This window comes from Corvus moneduloides, chromosome 4 (assembly GCF_009650955.1).
Source record: "Corvus moneduloides isolate bCorMon1 chromosome 4, bCorMon1.pri, whole genome shotgun sequence".
Classification (NCBI taxonomy): domain Eukaryota; kingdom Metazoa; phylum Chordata; class Aves; order Passeriformes; family Corvidae; genus Corvus; species Corvus moneduloides.
In genome coordinates, this window is record NC_045479.1 from 46,648,768 (window position 1) to 46,669,324 (window position 20,557).

Here is a 20,557-nt window from a genome sequence, read left to right on the forward strand (position 1 = left end):
TTTCACTTTATATAGAGTGCTGTAGGAACACCTCCATAGTAGTTAGGATTTCTGGCAAATTGCTAATTTTTTTTGAAGTAACTAAAAACTAATTACAGCTCAAGTGAAACACCTATTGCATCTCCACATTTAAAAATGGTTCAGAGAGGAGAACAAACTCCTAATTAGTGCCTGATAGACAGTGGAGCACTTGCAGAACTGAGGATCAAAGATTTTGGTTTGAAGGCATTCAATACAACACCTTGTGAATTTATATGCACAGAGGCCTAAAACAGTCTGAATTAATTACCCTACAGCTCAACTCAATTCCATATGTAATTTTAAAAGCCACACTTAAGAAAAATATTGTTATAGCAATAAAGAGGAAGGGGAAAAGGGGTGAATGAAGATAAGACAGCAGTTTCCAGTATCATCACGAATCCAGATCTTACCCCAGCTGAAATAAAATCCTCAGAACACGAGGTTTTATTTATATAAAAAAAATTAAATGGAAATGTTATCACTTTGTTCACTAGAGGTACATGTTTCCTTAGATAATACAAAAAACTGTGACTGGAAACTTATGAATTCAGAATAATGCCTTTGATATCTCATGGATGGTGCTGTGACTTTGCTCTTTGCCACAAAAGGAAGTGTGTAATTTATGTTGTTACATGAGACTACCTGATACTGTCTGTTTTGACTTAGGATGCTGGCAACACAGTTTCACTCTGTACAAGGTACCTCTATCAGAAAAATGTTGACATTTCTTTTTTATATGCTTTAATCATCTCATACCTATGGGAAAGGTTTGATCTCATTATTCTGTTACTCAGTTCTTAGTAAGTAGAATGCAAAAAGGAGGTTGTATAAATGAAAGTTGGATTAAGATCATAAATCTCTGCCTTGTGTGGCACACACAAGGCAGAGAACTGAGGGAGAACCAGAAAAGGATGAATATCTGAGTTAAAATGACACAGGTCAAAATTAAAAATATATCAAATTTTAAAAAAATCCCCATCCCAACCAAATGTTTTCTTGCACGGTCAAGAATACGATGTAGCAACTCCAAAGATCTCAGCTGTCTGCCTCATAGTTCCTTTCCGAACTGCAGCCTAATAACATTTTCAATGCTTTAAACAAGTACAGAAGGTGACTATCACAATAAATGTTATTTTTAGTAGATAATGCAATGGCAGGTGATTAGTTCCAAACAGCAAAGTGCCAAATACACTGATTTTGGTGAAACGGGGTGTTTTAGCTACTGCATGGAACATACATTTTATCTAGTCAATATTCTCATGCGTTGTAGCTGTCTACAAGACACTCACCCAGGTGCCTGGCAAACAATCTTATTAACAGGTACAGCCCAACATGTGACAGCAGCTGTGCCTACCTCAAATTTCACTGCACTGTTTTGAAGAACTCCCATGTGCCCTCCTGTTGTTGAAAATGCTGTTTTCACGACATCCCTCACAGCATATGCAGGAAGTATGCCTAAAGGAATGGGCAGTAGGACTGGAATAAGTTCTAAACATTAACTTCAAAGCTCTGAGGTAATTTCAGAAGAATGCATATATGAAAGTTAGAAGATAAAAAAGAAATTTATATAATTTGATGTTTCAAATTTCATTTTCTTCTTGACTAGATACACCTCGAGTTTGGCAAAGTTTCTCTAAGAAACCTTCTCATTCATATGAACTATTTCAGGATTTTATTTCCTTTATCCTATAACTGGGCTAGCAGCTCAAGTGCAGTTTTGGGACTTGGGCTTATTTTCAAATAATGAATTAATCAATCGGCAGTTATTCCCATAAAAACAATAAGCAGAAAGTTCTAAAAATACCAGTTAATGTTGATAATTTAATAGGCCATTTATAGTCATCCAAACATTTTACTCATAACTACTGTTATGTACAAAATCCACTAAAATAAAAAACAAATTTAAATGTTATTTTTCAAATGTAAAAGTGCAATTAACACAGGCAGAGTTTTTGCAAGAACATTACATTTCTATTAAATACACTGCCTATATAAGAGCCTAACAGGTATATTGCCTACACTAAAGTGAATGAGGATTTAATTTTTTTTGTTAACTTCGAATAAGCCTGGTAGTTGATAAATAAAGGTTTTCTGCCACTGTAGTTATAGTACATACATCCAAAAATGCATTGCACAATTGTTTTCATAATTTTCAGTTTTACCGACTTTCAGAAATTAAAGTAGAGCAACAGTAAGATTCATTAAGTTCCAAAAATAATTAACACCATAAAACCTTGTAACAAGTGTGCACGAAACAGCCATCCTGAATGGCTTTCTCCAGAATTCTGATAGCTTTCCAAAGATGTTATTTACCCTGAATAAACGTTCTTCCTTTACAGTACCAAATGGATTTTCTGGAACAAGATTTACATTTATCTTTCATGCATTACTTATTCACAATTTGGAAAGAAACGGCAGGCCTTCATACATGTCAGCCTTTAATCTTATCCAGTCCTGAAGCCTCTGCAAAGCTGATTTTTCTTGTGTTAATATTTTTGCAGCTTTCCTTAGTTTTTCTTCATTTCGTTCTAAATAACGAATTCCATCTGTCTGCAGCTGACTCAGTTTCTCTTTACGACTTTCATCCAGAGGTATGTCTTCATTCATAAGAGGGTTAAATCTGAAATAAGTATCTGGAGGCAACAGTGCATCCAGCATGGTGTGAACTTCTGTATTGAAAACAAATGAAGAAAACAGTTAAATAAATTCACATGAGAGATTCTGACAGTCCTGCAAGTGCTCTGAACAACATCTGCTCTGGAGTGACACACTAAGAGTAAATATGTGCTGCTTTGCTGAGTAAACATTTTTCTACCACTGTCTCATCAAAACTCCTTTCTCATTAGAAGGTTTATAATTGACCCTGTAGCTCTGTTTACTCTCAAAAAGCTTCATCTTTTATTCCAAGACAACTTCACTGGTATGACAATTAAGTAGGCTTTTCAGCTATCTAGATTTTTAATTACATTCCATTCCTTAACAAGTAAGAGCATATCCTGAGGAGCAGGAATGTAACTTGCATATTCCCATTTCAAGATACCCACGATTTGTTACACTTGGTACTAACATTAGTATTATGAAAATGACAGATATACATTCTTCTGCAATCTCAAAGTAAAAATATGTAGGATTAAACCTTTGTTTACAACTGTTAATTTAAAATATTCAAGTTAAATTAAATGACTTCTGTAAAATAATAAACTGTGTAATGCATTTGTATGTTCTTTTTTTGTAATCTGTTTCTCTCTCCCTTTAGATCTTTCTGTTGGCTCATTTAAAATTCCATTTCTATCACCTCCTTCAGCATTCATTCTAACTTCTTTCCATTCTTACCATGTTCCTCCATTCTTTTAAACATCTATTGTCATATAAAAAGTTTGAAGTGAAAAAAAAATCATGGGTAAGATCACAAAAAGATTCTTGTAAATCAGAAATCCTCTTGGCTTGGCCTCTCCTCCTGCAAATTACTCATCTATGTCTGTTCTTGTCTCACCACATCCAGTCTTTCTTGTCCTATTTAATACCCTCCCTTTTTTCCTTCGTAATGTAAGTTCCCATTTGCTCAAATCTACGCTCCCCTCTTTCCATTTCTTTTCCTTTGGTCTCCACAATGAACTCTCCTTTCTTCCTCTTCCCATCAAATTTCTTGCCTCATTTTTCATCTGCAATGAAACTTTCTGATAGAAAGTGGACACCACATATCTCCTTCCCACAATTCCCACTGCCTTTCCACAACTGTGCAAAAACCAAAAGGCAATCCAAAATCTAGCTTTTTCCTACTAGTGACAGTCAGTTGACAGAGACTATACAGCAAGGGCTCTAAACTGTAAGAGCATTTCTTGTTCCCTGGCCTTTTGCAATATCAGTTTCCTTTGTAAGGGGAGAGGGAAATTATCTGTATATCAGTACTTCCTGTTTATATAAACAAAAGTAAACTGCTAGTGATAGAGTTCCAGTGTACTCCCATCTACTAGGAATCAAATTTATTTTAGAAAACAGATGCTTGGCTCCTCCTGATAGCAATGGAAGTCATCAGGACTGGCAGATACAGTATAGTCCTTGGCAAAGTACAGGTATAAAAGCATATATAAAAAAGATCAGAAATCAAATACTTTTTCTGAAGCTGTTGAAAATCAATGTTCTGTATTAACTACTAAGCTTTTCTGTGTTATGGGAAAAACAAAATATAAGAAAATATGATTTTTAAATTAATTCCAGAATATGCCTTTTATCCTAAAGCTCAAGTAAAAAGATTTATCCTCCAGAAAACAGGTAATATTGGTACTAAAACTATACACAGTAAGTTACAAAGAGACATGCTTCAATTAGTTTCATGGGGCTGGTAGAGGGGAGAAGGGGAAAGACAAAAGGTTGAAGATCGTTCTCTGAATTGGAGCTATAATTCTAGGAAACATAAATAAAACTGAGGACAGTCACAATACAAGTGTATTTTAAGACACCAACCTTCTGTATCAGTTGCACTGTTGATAACATTTGTCAATTTGGCTTTCAGACTGGTGTGTGTGACGTTGGTCTTTACTTCGCTTTCGTATCGACCAGTGCCCAGCGAAATCAGACACTGCAATGGAACATTCGGCCAAAGACACTTGCACTCATGAACTGCCAGCGCAGAAGGATTATTTAGGAGCAGACCTCCATCCTGTAAATTAAAAAGAAGTACAAATATTGGTACTATACATAACATATTCTCATAAAAGAAACTGCAACTATGAATTAAACTAGCATAGCCCTAATATACAAACCAAATTAAAACCAATAAGCATTAATTTCCAACTTTTGTGCAATTGCTCTGTTTGCGCGATGCAGCAGCTGCATAGCTTGGCCTCCTGGGCACTGTCAGAGCAGCTTCTGGGGCTGTGCTTGATTCTGCTACATTACATAGAAGAGGTAGGCTGAAACAGCAGCATTCACTGGAATATCTAGAGAAGTTATGACTTCATTTTCTGAAGACCTTTTCAGTAAGACAGATACGCCTATTGACAATTTCTTAATCAAAAGGTCTGCCCCTCGAAATGCTTATTAGTGGTATTACAAGAAAATTTTCTGTAACAAAACCCCAATCACTACCTGCAGATTCCAAAATAAATTAAAAAAGAAAAATCACAAGAGCTAAGCTTGGCCAAAGCTTACTTTGTAAGCACAGTCATTACACAGCCTTGATTTTAAGAGTTGCAAAGCCATTTAGGTTGGAAAGAACTTACTGAGCTCACGTGGTCCAAGCCCCCTGCTCAAGCAGGATCAGCTACAGTATGCTGCCCAAGGCCATGTCCAGCTGGGTTTTGAGTATCTCCACAAATGGAGACTCCAAAACCCCTGTGGGCAACCTGTTCCAGTGTTTGACCACCCTCACAGTAAAAAACTTTTTCCTGTGTTCAGATGAAATTTCACATGTTTTCATTTGCACCACTGTCTTTTTTCCTACCAGTGGGCAATACTGGGAAGACCACAGCTTCCTCATCTTCATTCCCTCCCATCCTTGATTTGTGCACATGGGTAAAATCCCCTCCTTGAGCCTTCTCCTCTTGGCTGAACAGTCTCAGCTGCCTCAGTCTCTCCTCACAGGAGTCCCTCAATCATCTTTGTAGCCCTGAACTGGACTAACTCAAATATACTCATGCCTCTCTTGTACTGGGAAACTGGAGACAGCACTCCAGATATGGCCTGCGCAGTGCAGAGAAGAAGGACCATCCCCCATGGCCACTGGAAGCACTGTTGTTGATGCAGCCCAGTTGGCTTTTTTTACTGCAAGTGTGCATCGCTCATGTTGAGCTTGTCATCCACCAGCACCCCAAGGTCCTCCTCTGCCAAAGTGCTTTACAACTCAGTGTAATGAGGCTATTCCTCCACATAAGCAGGGCTCTGCCTTTTGCCTTTTTGAACTTCATAAGAATTCTTCAGCCTTTTGAGGTCCCTTTGAGTGTGGCCCAACCATTCATGTACCAGTCGATCCTCCCATGTTTGTATCATCCATGGAATTCCTGCAGGTATACTCTGTCCCATCATCCAGGTCATTAATGAAGATGTTAACTAGGATTTGCCCCAGTATTGATGCCTAGGTACACCTCTAGTGTCTTGTTTCCAACTTGACTTTGTGACACTGATCCCAACTCGGCCCTGGTCATTCAGCTAGTTTGTATCCACCTCACCATCTGTTTACCTAACCCACACTTTGTCAACTTGGCAGTATGTGGGGTAGGTGTCAAAGGCTTTACAAGTTCAGACAAACAACATCCAGTGCCTTCTACTTGCCTACCAGTTGCAGAAGGCTGCCAGGGTTGGTCAGTCATGAGTAAACTACTTTGTAAATCCATGCTGGCTACTCATGATCATCTTCTTGTCCTTCATGACTTTTGAAATCCTTTTCTGGAGGATGTCCTCTATCATCTCCTATGGGATTGGGCTGAAGTCAATGAGACTGAACTCTCCCAGAGTTTTCTTCTTTCTGCTCCTGCAGACATGAATGAGATCTGCTTTCCCAATAGCCATAATCAAGTCACCTCACAATGGCCTCAGCCAACTCCATCAGCACTCATGGGTGCAACACATCAGACCTTACGAATTTATGTATGACCAGTTCATTTAACTGCTCCCTAACCCAGTTCTCCTCCTCCTTGCACCAGACTTCCCTCTAGTTGCAGGGGCCTGGGATTCCTGAAAGCTGTTTTTATTGGTACAGACTGAGACAAAGGCAGCATTAAGCATCTTGGACTTCTCCAAATCATTTGTCACAAGCTCTCTTGCCCCAGTCAGTAGCAGGCCCACATTTCCCCTAGTCTTCCTTTTGCTGTTTATGTACTTGTAGAATCTTTTGTTGTTGCCCTTTATATCCCTCTCCAGACCAGCTTGTGCTTTCCTGGCCCCACCTCCGCAAGACTGGACAAGACATCTATATTTCTGGGTCACTTGTCCCTCCTTCCACGTTTTGTACACTTTCTTTTTACATTGGAGTTCAATTAGGACATCCTTGCTCATCCCTGCCTGCCATCTTTGCTTGATTTCCTGCTTATTGGGGCGGTCCTTTCCTGAATTTGAAGGGAATGATTACTATCAGCCAGCTCTCCCAGACCCCTCATCTCCAAGGTCATAGTCCATGAGATTCTTCCAAGCAGAGCTCTGATGAGGATGAAGTCTGTTTTCCTGAAATGCAGTGCTGTAGTCCTGCTTTGTTCCCCTGCTTCCTCCTCTTAGGATCCTGAACTCCTTCTTCTCACAGTCACTATAGCCAAGGCTTTCTTGAACTTTCAAATCCCCAACCAGTTCTTTATTCTTCCTAACCACCAGGTCTAGCAAAGCACCTTTCCTTGTTGGTTCCACCATCAACTACGACAGCTGCCGTCACGTCAATTGAAAGCACTTGAAAGATCTGCTTAGTGGCTTGAGCTCTTCTCTATTGTCCTTTCATCAGGTATCAGGATGATTCAAGGTCCCCCGAGGACCAGCCCTGGGGATATGAGGCTTCTTTAAGTTGTCTGAAGATCAGAATTCAGCCCAATACTACTAGAACAAATACGACTCTTGAATTGAGGAGAGACATCTTTTGCTAGCAACATGTTAAAAGTGGAGGTGATGAGGCTGGGATAAAATACTTCAGGACTAATAAGAATCAGTGTGACTGACAGTAAGCCTGATAAGCATTCAGACAATGAGATTTTGATCCGTTGAATCTGAAGAAGTATGTTCGGCACTTCTTGGAAGTAAAATGACCTTCACTCTAACTAAGGAATAGATTAATCTGGAATTTGAATTAAACAGAGCTTTTTATATTGGGAATGCCTGAAAACCAGCAGTTACAAAAGGCAAAACTTAAGCTTGAGAACATTATCAATAGGAGAGATGAAGATAGCTGTATCCATTCAGAATCTTTACAAACAAGTAAAACATGAAAGAAACAGAATATTTAGTACAATAAGGATAATGCAAGCACTCCCTATATTCTAAAGTTCCTGAACTCCCTATGTTCCATACCTGACCAACACATTTCTAGAACAATAAGGAAAAGCAACTCCACTCAGGAACAGATTAGAATAAAAAAAATTTTGGAGATGAAAAACATTTTACAGGAACTCCTTGTAACTACAGCTGTGCTAGATAAGTAAGAACAGTAAGATTACTGAGCTTAATTTTTTGAGTTTGCTTTTAATTAACCTTTCATTTCAACCTACAAAAAGCTCTTTGAACTCTTTCTGGATACCATCTGCCTTGCTCAAAACACTAAATACACTGCTAACATGAATGGTCTCTTTGGTGCCCATTATCCTTTGCTCATGTTTAGTCTAGAAAACTAAATACAAGGATGTTTTTGTCCTCTATATAATTCCCCATGAATTTATCTAAAATCTTAATTATTATCTTGGTGGTGCTTAATCCTTTCTTTAAATCCTAGATTAAAAACATGCTTACAAAATAATTTCCACTGATATTGTCAATATAATTAAATTAAATATGACTGCTACACCATGGGAAAATTAGTGTTATCAGAAGTTGAGGGTATATAACACTAAAATACTACAATATTTTTATAATACTGACAAATAAAAGATCAAAGGAACATAAAATACCTACACTCACCAAATGTGTTTGTGATGATAACTAACAGCTTTGTGCAATGATTTCCATATTTAAGCATTCTCCAATATAGGTTTATTGTAAGGACAGTAAATTCCTAATGATTTTCAATTTAGACACAACTTCTAGCATTTGTACAGATAATAGACATATGTCAGTTTTTGAAAGTTAAAAGCAGGACTAAGAAGGGCAACTGACCTTTTTCTTCTCCTCCAAAGAGATTATGGATGATAATGACCATGTCTTAATCAATACTTCAAATAAGATTACTCTGTTAAAAAAGCGATGTTCATCATACTGCTTTTGCTTACAATGATCAACTATTAAAGGAGTAAATAATGCTGTTAGTTAAACTGTACTATTAAGGACTCAGTGAAGGAAATACTGCAGTAATTTGTTTAAATCTGTAGGTCTGGCAACCATAGAGCTAATTATGTCAAAAGCTAAAATTCTTGTGAAAAAGTATTTTCACCAGTTCTAAAATTAGTTACAATATTTTCACATCTATGTGCATTCTAAGAAAATTGTAAACAATAAATAATTTTCCATTCTGAAAATTAAAGAACAGAAACTAACCCTTCTGAGTAATTCCCCTGACTTCATAAAACTGGGAAAAAGCCCATACCAAGAAGTATATTGAACTAGCAATACAGAAATATGAAAGCCAGATCTAAATTTTTTTAAATTAATTTTAATGACATATCCTTCTCCATGCTTGCCCTTGACTCACAGGAACAGAAGCCCCAAGTGATCGACTCTGCAGTTTTGTACATAAGATACTGAGATCACAAGAAACTTCACTGATCCTTGCTTTGAAGAGCTGCTAAATTTGCTGCGTTGAATTTTTTTCTGATTCCACTGAAGTTATTCTGTAGCTACAAAATACTATATAAACTCATCTAAATTATTTATAACTTACTAATTAAAATATTTTATTGTAAGCATTCAGCTTTTAAAATATATTTATAAAAATACATTAACCAAAATGCAATAAACAAAGACAATGATTGCCAGTAGTATGGAATGTCTTCAGCTTCCTCATCCATGCTAGTTTCCATGAGCTTTCTTCCCACTCTAAACTTCTGTGCAATTAAACAACTGGAAGTAAACAAGGTCAATTTATCTGATCTACGGCTACAGAGATGCAATATCAATCTCTGTTTGTCTCAAAGCAAAATAAGGATCTTTATACCACATATGATGGTGCAAAAATCTTGTTAGATAGAAAGTGATATTTTAACTTATACTATAAGCTTCAAGTTTCAAGCTACAATTCAAATTCTATGAAGCATTGCTAACTTTATGTGGAGCCCTAAACCTTTTTGGTTCCTATTAAGTTTATCAGTTCCTTTTTGAGAGATGGAATGTCTTCACTGTGTCCCTCCTTTCCTCTATATTTTTAGCTATGTCCCTATGGAATGGTACTGCCTGTGTGCACACAGAAAGAGAGACAGTATGAACAGAATATTCAGTAAATTACTACATTATCAACATACACTGGGTGTAAAAGCAAAACTAGGAGATCAAGTGAAGTGATTATCCCCTTTCATTCAGTACACACAAGGCCAGACCAGAGATAGACACTGTGTACAGCTTAGGACACGCAGTTACAAAGCACTGAAGAACCGGAACACGTACACTAAAGAACCACTAAGATGGTTTGGGGGCTGAAGCACACAGAACATGAGAAGAGATGCAGGGAAGTAGGTTTGCTTACCCTGTTAAAAAGAGAAAGCCAAGGAGGAAGCTAATCACAGTGTTTCACTATCTAAATTAGAAACACACAGATTCTTTCAAAAAGTACAGAGTAACAGCCATAGATGCTGTGGAATCTCCATCCTTGGATATTTTCAAAACTACACTGGGCAAAGTCTTGAGCAACCCAACTCAACTTTGAGGTTTAGCCTGTTTTGAACAGGAGGCTAGACCAGATAACCACCTGAGGCCCTCTTCTCCAATTTTCCTAAGGTTCTACTCTATTTAAAGAAATACTGCATGGATCACAGATGCATGCAATTTTACCTGTAAAATGAAATTACATTTCAAAATCCATTCATATTAGAAATTGAATTTTGCCAGTCCAGTCTCAGTCTTGTGGAAAATGCAAAATTTGTAGTGCCAAGAGAGGTTTCTGTTGGACATTTAAGAAAAATGTCTTCACCAAAAACCATTAGAACACACTGAAGAAGAAAGTGGTGGAGTCATCATCCCTGGAGGTATTTAGAAGACATTCAGATGTGGTGTTTAGGGACATGGTTTAGTGGTGGAATGGGCAGTGTTAGGTTAATAGCTGGATTTTGTAGGTTTTTTCCAACATAAATGAGTCTGTGAATCACACCTTGCAATCTGTAAAAGAAAGGGTAACTTACACGAGCTCTTCAAATGACTAAACTGTTGACCAATATCCACAAAAGGTGCAACTGGCCCAAGTTTTGACTAAGAACTCAGTGTTGGGCAAAGCCTGGGCAGATCCCTTTTTCTTTCTGTTCTCCCATTCTTGGATTATCTGGCCTTCCCTACATTTCACCATCTCTTCTCATTTAGCTAGATCTCAACCCAGCTGCAAACTCTCTTTTTCACTTCCCAAACATACATGAGTCATCCCTTCCCTTCTCTGCTGCTACACTCAGGGCACTGGCAAGTGCCAGACACTGCTTCATCTGCTGAACTTTGCAAAACCATTCTACACTTGAGTCAACTTAATTTGCTGGCTGTACACCAAACACAAAGTGCTGGCATAGGAATGCTAATGCAAGGCAATACTAGAAAAGGGTGCATAACTCTCCCAATGTCATCATGCAGGCAAGCAGTAAGGAAAAACGCTTTTTAAAAAATTCCAAATTAAAAATAGTGGAAGTCATCAAGTAAGTTAATATTAAAATTGAGTTTAGTAACAATACAACCCCAAATTTGCTAGTGATAGCAAAGCAGTGAACTCAGGGACTGGGACATTGTTTTCAGTCTTTTGACAAAGGCTTTCCAAGTGGTAAACATTCAGTTGTTCTGTTTTATTTAATATCTTATTCCCAGGTGAAGCCAATTAATTTTTTTCACACAGTTTTTTTCACAAAAATTCCTTAATGCAACTGTAACCATATTTTTAGGGCTTGCTGGTGAGTAATCAGGAGTCTAAAGCTATAGCTAGTATTTTCTTAGTGTTTTGATAGTTGCAAAATGGTCAGGCAAGGCTCCCTTGTGACTTGACTAATAGATCCTAAATTATTTAGAGCAGGAAAAATGCACCTTTTGTAAGCAAATGCTCCAATAAAAACTATGATGGAGACACCCTGTTTGCATGGTTCTAGAGGCAAAGAAAGGCCTAGTTAAACACTGTGAAACAGATGGGTGCAAATTCTACAATCAGAAAGAAAATAGATTAGGAAGTCTCAAAGAAAGTGCTCCAGAGCACTTGGGAGCCTGGTAGCACAGGACTTTCTGAAAATCTTGTCCTATTTAAATAATTATGGTGAATGGGCAAGAAGTCACCAGTGACACACTTAAGTCAATACTTTGAAAATAATTATTTAAAATTAAGATATTAAAATTCAAAAATCATACCATGCCTTACCATGGGAGAGCAGTTGTTTCTCACAAGTTAAGGACATTTACTATATTCATAGGCTCTCATTGCATTTCTTAATTCTGTCAGACTCAAGTTGTGCCATATAATTGTTCTGTATAACACCTTGTGTGCTGCACAGTTTCACTTAGATGATGCTAAACTTTGTGAAGAAAATAATCTAGCACCAAATGAAGGATATATAATGTATGAAAGCCAAGTCTGATATTTGGAAGTTGAGTTTGTTGGCTCCATAGTAACCACTTCACCTCACTGCCTATGCAGACATGCTTTGCATTTTAGTTCACTCTTACAGACTTGCTCTCTTGTTTACTTCCATTGTCTTTGTGAAAAAGCAGAGACAGAATTAGTACAAGGCTATCACAGACTAGGACAAGACACGCTAAGATTCTGAATGGACTTCTGAAAAGTATTTTTTAAATTCTGTGCTTGAAGTCAACATAAATATAACAAATATGCAGCTTAAGGATAAGTCTTGTTGCTGCAAATGAGGAGTTTGAGGAGTTGCTGCATCGTAATAAGGGGTTACTTCTAAGAAAAATTAAAATAACTACTTTAAGAACATTTACTCTATTTTCTATAAGTAAATGGGTATGCCTTGCCAAATCATTCCATAAAATCAGCTCAATTACATTTACGTAAGTAGCAGCAAATGCCCTCAGAGTAGAAGACAGGAATGAGAAAGGAGAGAATTCTTTTACTACCTGTAAGGTCTATCAATACAGGTAACTTCAAGATTCACATCCCAGCATAGTCCTCTCACTGCTCTGGGCACCCAGGGTTGTTATAAAAATGTCAGTGTATCTACCCTAAGCTTTAAGGCTTGCTCAGTCAAGCATCACTAGGATGAAAAAATTATAGTTTTTGACATATGCTTTGTGAAAAAGAAATCTATACATTCGAATTTAACTGTACAATAAACTAGCCCCCTATAGCATTCAGCACAAAAATACCCTTTTCAATACAAAGGTTACATGATTATGCTGTTCTGTTACATATATACAAGTATGTTTGAAATATACATGAATTATGGCTCTCCTCTTGGGAGTAATCAGTCAGACTGGTCACAGTACTACTGAGGATAAAATTGATGAAGAGGAGCTCCCAGTAAGACAGGAAATCTTTATTTTCCTTAAGAAACTATTTGAAAAAATATATAATGTTTTATAAACATGAAACAGGACAGAAGCAGAACTGTTTCCTCTTTATCTTGCTGACAAGCAATGGATGGTGGTGCCAGTATTTTTAACAAATGTCCGTCTAAAATGTATAGTGACCAAGAACAATTTGTTTCAGCTTCATTCTAAAGGTGTGCCTGTTCCACTTTACTGTTTGAGAAAATTTTTAAAATAACTTCAGTCATTTTTTATAAAGCATACAATGACCTACAGTTGTCTCCTTATGCAAATATTTAATCCAATTTATTTGGAAAGATTCACCCTTGCTTTATAATCATGCTAATAAGGAGACTACTGGATCAACTACATACAATTATAATATATTCTGCACTATGCTGATTCCCAACAGAGGCCCTAATTGGTGACAGATATTAATGCAATCCTCCTATACACCAAATTTCTAACAATTACAGAAAGAACCAATTCCCTTATTTAGGGAGAGGCAGAGTGCTCCTTTAAATTCCTGAAATAAACACCTTGTGCTCATTAGTTTGAAATGCTGTCTCAAAATTATGGTTTCTCTTTAGACACTACAAAAATAAACACTTAAGAAGTTACTTGTCACAGTTCTAAAGAGTGCAATGAAAAAGGGATTCCCCTTGAACTGGCACTGGGAAAAATTCTAGAGAAAACATTTGTACAGAATATGAAACTGAAATGCTTTTGTATTTATATTATTGAATGACACCAATATTAAATTTCCATTACTGCATTCTCTTACAGGTAAAGAAAATCTGAGGATGCATTAACTGTATTTGTACTTCTGCCACACCAGTTACAGAGAGACTTTATACTCAGATCACATGACAAAGTAAAAAAAAAATCTGATAATGTTTGAAAGTTTACTGAAAAGCTTCCTTTTCAGTACAACTGTTTTCCTGTACAGTATTTATCATTTTTCCCCCTAAAAATTAGCAATACCATAATAAAATTGGCATACATCCAAATGTCGTGATCAATGCTTCCAAGACCTGTCAGTACTATCGGTTTTACATGCAAAACATTTAATAATATATTTTACATTCATTAGAATGAATGCCTAGCTGAGGTGGCCTCCTAGGTGATTATCTTGAATTATTAACTCATTCTAGTGAGTCATTAATTCACAGAAAATGACCAGCTGCTCTGAAGACATCACTGAATTTACAGGTTTATGTCAGATACAGAAAATGTACGCTTACAGGGTACTAAGGAAGTTTGCTAAATATTAGTAGACATCATAAAAGAATCATTTGGCAATAAAATATATTGTCAGATATTTCATTAAAAGCATAAGCTGTGCATGACAGATCTAATTACATGAATTTTGCAGCTAACAAGAGCACACATCACAAAACTGGTATGTATTTTAACCGTGTTTCCCAAATGATGAATTGACTAACACCACAAGCAAGGATCACAGTGAGAAATCTAAGAAAAAAATGGACCCATGGCTAAACCTACACTGACCCCAGACACAGATCCAAACACAGGCTCTCTTATGATGTTTGTGAAGCACAGGCAAGGGTCAACAGTACGGTTAAAAGCCCCAAAACCAAACCAACCAACCAACGAAAACCTCAACCCATGGGTCTGAATAAAATCCCTCTGTATTATGATGATGCCAGGGTACTCAAGTTTGGAAGTTTTGTCCTTTCTGACAACATTCAACTTAGGAAGCATGTAAATACTCTATTTGCTATGGCAGAATGTATCAGACTAAGGAGAAAGCTCTAGGAGCTACATAAAACAATCACATTAATATAAAATCTCTATATATGAGCAAGAAATCCCAGATACGGAAATATCCTAATCTTTGTGAAATGTGACCATGTTAAATTTTCACAATTTCAAAATTCTTTAAAATTTATTTCCCAAGATAACAATGGAAACATTTAGACTCAATACATTTTTACATCCATAACTTGATCGATGTGATTGCTATTACTTATTGATATTAGTTTTCCTAATTAACTGGTCTATATTTTTAGCTGCTAGCTTATTAAACAATAGTAAAATGTCAGGAACTTCAAAATGCATTGAGAAAAATACAGAAAGACTAGTAGTGACCCATTGGGTAAGTAGGTGGCTATTATTAGAAATATCACTTAAAAACGCTACTTAAAACATGTGGATGATTCATCTGTTTAAAACCATGTAACAATCAATGTTGTAAGCTAACTCTACAGTCAACTTCCAAAACTGAATGTATTATGGACTCCACTAATCTGTTTTTATCTTTCATATTGCAATTTCAAACTAAAATTCAATATCCAATTAAACCCCTTTATTTATATGCAAGCTACTTAAATTCCTTAATACAATTTTATTCTTTACATGTTGACTCAAACATTAGATTTAATTCCACTGCAATTGAAACAAAGTATGTTTGCAGCTAAAGGATTTGATCTTAAAATGGACAAAATGTATGACATGAAGTGAATTAGTTATTGAAGATAATTACTGTGAAGTGTTCAGGACTTGGACATGAACCACCTAGTATCTGTATCCACAGTGAAGGCAGGTGGATGGGGAGAAAGAAGTGAAGGAAAAGTTCTGCACTTTCTAGTGCAGATGGCCAGATGACAAAATACAGTTGGTACATCATGAGAAAGGTCTGAGTAGAGAACTACCACACAATGATTTGAACCACCAACATATAAAGTTGCTGTTGGAAAGGCATCTGTAATTCTAAGCTGTATCTTCCTCTGAAAAAGGAAATACATTACACTGTTAAGATAACACATGGAATATCATCTTCCAGCCTGACCAAATTAACTCCTCTGAATTTTGTTTCTGATTTAAAAGTGCTAATTTTGACTCAGGTATATCATTCAACATTGCACAATGTGTCTTGGCTCATGCCAAAAACACACGGAATAGTCCGGTTTTGAGAAAGATTAGTCAAACTGCAGCAGGTGCAGTGGAAGACCATTAGGATGAGGAAGAGAACAGAGTCTGTTTTGCAAAACTGAGACAGACTACAATATTTAGACTAAGAAAAAAATATGAGTGGTTTTATATAAGCATCAGAAGCATAAATACTACAAGAAGTTAATTAAACTAGATAACAGTACTGGCACAAGAAGAATTTGCATCCATTAGGTAGGAACAGACTTAAGAGTGAAAATGTGAAATTTTCTGGCCATGAGAAAAATGAAGAAATACCTTATTGAAATAACATTCTACAAGAGTAGCAACAGCAAACACAGCTTTATATGTTTATCTTTTATAGCCTATGATCCTGTTGTGCTGACCATGACAGAGGACTAAATGTGACCTGAGGGAAATTGTTTTTCTGTACTCCCTTATTTTTTTTCCTACCGAAATGACAGCTGAAATAATTAAATTCTGTAACCAAAAATCTAAATATATATATGTATCTGCTACCAAAAATAACAGTGTAAATATACCCCAAGTAAAAGAAACATTGAAATACAAAGAGACTTTGAAGAGATTGCCAAATTATTTCAGATTTGCAAAATTAACATCACAGATTAATCCTTGTATTGGAAAAGAAGCTCAGTACAGGAAATAGGGGTTAGACAATGTGCCCTATTTGATGACTAGGAATGCACTGGGTATTGAACTTTATGCACATTTGTACGCATGGTGAAAATTATTCCTATCACCTGCATCCATAGCAAGAAGAGGGCAGTTTCCTAAACTACAACAGAGAAGGCAAATAAGAGGTTTGATAGTAGCTGACAAAACATGAAATGATTTTTCACATTAAGCACCAGACCACTAAGTATCAAAACCAAGCTTTCCTTGAGGGAAGAGGTAAAAGTTTATCAATAGTCTCACTACATCTTTGGGCTTTTAATTCCAATGAATATCACAAGGCTATTTTCTTTGGAAATATGGCCCCATTTAAGTCAGTGTTGGACAAATACACAACCTAGGAAAATAAAAACCATAAGCTATCAAGAACTGAAAAATTCTTCTTTTTGATCTAAGATATGGTAACATCAGAACATGAGTGCAGAACGTAGACTGTGTACAGAGAATACTGAATGGACTCAGTTTATAATTTTTCACTCTACACAGCCTCCTCTGATTTTATAAGATTTGTTTTATAGCAAATATTAGCTGGTCAACAGTGTCACTGAAGATATATGGACTCAGAAGTCTAAGTAAAAAAATAGTTAAGTGAATACAGCTTATTTGAGAGCAAGGTTTTGTTTCTTCTCTTAAATAAGCACTCTGAAGATTACATTAGGAAAACATCACTCTGAAACAATTGAGATAAAAACTAGAATGGTTCCAAGTTAAATGCCTAAACAACATATACTCTCAATTTCATTATACTAAACAAATCTTCCAATAACACTTCACTTAGCAAGCCCCTGCAGGGAATCTTTTTCAATCAGTCTGCTCTGCAAAATACTACTGGTATAGTAACCACAGCAATTTCACAAAGGCTGGTAAACTGCACAGTGCGCATCCACCTTCAGAGCTGCTATCCAAACCTATAAAATCCATAAGAGAGAAAGAAATGCAGATAACCATGTAGCTTACACGTTCCAGTAAATTCCCTCTTTCTTAAACACTAAGCAACACTGCCTTGAGGGCTGTAGGCAAGGACGTATGGCAACAAGTAGACCGAGAAACAAAGAAAGAGTTGTTTCTATCATTGTGAGAACAAGATACACCTATTAAACCGCAATCTGCGTAAGCTCTGGTGCATACTGATCACCGTGGCATATCCTAAGAATGAAAAGAACTTCAATGTGACCTATATTCTATGTCTTCTTAGAGCCTGGGAAGCACCCTTGAATCTAATTTTAAAAGCTACCATGTGAAACCAGTTAGGGTAGGATGCACTAAGTGAATCACTTTTGAAGGCCTCTCCTGTAACAAGCTACAGAGATGAAATAGCTTTACAGATTTACTGCCTAATAAAAGGAAAGGGGAAGTTTGAAAAATATGAAGAAACCATGAATCATCATTTTCCAGTGAAGATGTGACTTGAAATTTTAGTTATATCATACTATTGTACTACATATATTTTTTATTTTTGGGTTGTATTCTCATCACATGTTCTGTTACAACTGCATTATTAAAACTCCACTAACAGACTAGGTGCCAATTTAACTGCTTTACTATCTGATCCTGCCCAAAGAAAACACAATTATTTGAACACTATTATACTTTAACATCAGCACTATAATAAATGGAACTGTAATACAACAGTGGAATCATGGGAAGCTGTCAAGACGGTGATCAAGTCCTTTGTATTAAATTGTGTATATTATATTTGAGAAAAATCTGTGGCTTTGTTGAATTTACCACCATCACATACACAATCCCTGCTGCCCTTTGAATTAATCCTGCGGGACAAATTTAGTTTTTACTGTAAAAGCTATTAAGTGAAGTGTGTGTAATGATTTTCTTACATTTTAAATTGCTCTTTTAATTAATTTATTCCTCAGCATACTTTACTTTCTACTGAAGTGACATTACTGAGTGTCTCAAATGTTTTTTACACTACAGGGGAAGAAAAAAAGAAAAGTAATAGATACAAGAAATAACACCCCACTGTGGGAAGTAGAGGGGAAAAAATGTCACAGGTTGTAGCAGGACTGGGGAGAGGTTAAGAGTCTTCACTGCTTCAAAAACACAATTTAAAAAGGAACTGACATGTGGCAATACAGCTTCTATATTGTAACATCATGACTTGGTCTCTCTTGACTTGCAGGGTTCCTGGAGAAGCACGTTACAGGGATTAAATCCCTTTGAATGTTAATGTGTTCCTCTTTTGAACCACAAAGAATATTAATCCTACTCCCCTCATCTACCAACAGCTGCACTGTTTTTTCCTACTTGACAGAGCGGAACCAGATATCATGGCATGATTGACCTGAATGTAAATATTGCTGTTTGGTTTTGAACTGCTGGCTTTTTGCAGAAATTTAACAAACCAAGCATCAGCTTACCTGCAGCACAATTAAGTGTTCAGGCACCTAGCAATCTCCTTCTAAACAATGACATCAGAAAAATTGTAAAACTAATTTATTATCCCATTAAGAAAATGAACACACTTTATGATCCCCTTGAACACTGAGAGTGCCCAGTACAGGAAATCAAACTGAAATGTGTCCAGAGAAAGGGCATACGTGTGTGTACACAAATACACATGCATATGTAACAACACAATTATGGAAAAGTGAGTCAAAGACAACAGTTCAGTTCAGCCATGACTCCACCATAGACATCTAGAGTCATACACAAAAACTTTAAGAATTCATCTCAACCCTACACAGAACTCTCATTCAGCTACTTCATAGAGTTTGTGAAAGGACTGATTCTAACAAAAGCTAGATAACATAAGACAAGAATATGCATGATGACCCTAAAAAAATCCACTAAATTTCCATTAATCAAAATAAATATTTTCACACATTTGAAGAGTCTTCAGTCAGATGAACTGCCAGAGTGTTTCTCATTCAGATTTAAACATACAACTGACTGATAAGCTAATATGAAACCTGGTCTTTATATAATTCTTTAAGAGTCCCCAACTTCAAAGCTAGGAAACAAATACTGTACTTACTATTCTGAATTTTCACATACATTTTGGCTACCTCTGTTCTTGGAACTGTTTAGAAATATCAACACTTCGGAGGCAGGTTATATATAAACTAATGAACTACACAGTTTATGTTCAGGAAACAGATTATGGTGATTAATGGAAGTCCCCAATCAATGAAAAAATTCTTAAAAGGCCATCCTTCTGACACCGGACTACGATTTTGAAGCCTTCGGCATAAATTATTATTTACACTTCATGCACACTGGGCTGATGCAGTTTTCAAAAATCACAGTACTATCAAAAACATCTAACAATGTTATGCTTCATTTATTCAGTAGTTCAAAAGCAGTTCAATCTGTTAGACAGTGTACATACAGAAAAGAGCAAGAATTTCCATATACACTACATATATGTTACTGGCCAAGGAACTTAAAATTACACTTGCAATCCATTTTCAGAATAAAGATGCTTAACAAGAATCTACCATTCCCATATTTATTATAGGAACTATAAGAACAGAGAGTTACCAATATTAACATATTTTAAGAAGAAAGCTATTTTAAGAAAGAATATGACTGCATTTAGGATTCTATCTATTCTAAAATATATTTATGCATATGTATTTCTTTCAATTCATGTTGGATATTTTGGCAGAGAAAAAACTCTTGAATAACTTGC

General features: G+C 36.3%; 1 protein-coding gene across 2 annotated transcripts in view; it reads right to left on the bottom strand.

Annotated features, from left to right (window-relative positions):
• Positions 1–1,132: 1,132 nt before the first annotated feature.
• Positions 1,133–20,557, bottom strand: part of PNPLA8 (patatin like phospholipase domain containing 8) — a 38,911-nt gene continuing 19,486 nt past the window's right edge. For both annotated transcript variants that reach the window (XM_032106417.1, XM_032106418.1), the window contains exons 9-10: positions 4,486–4,681; positions 1,133–2,690 (exon numbers count right to left, since the gene is read on the bottom strand). In XM_032106417.1, coding sequence (XP_031962308.1) covers positions 2,416–2,690; positions 4,486–4,681 — 471 coding nt within the window. In that variant the 3' untranslated portion in view covers positions 1,133–2,415. The remainder of the gene's footprint in view (positions 2,691–4,485; positions 4,682–20,557) is intronic.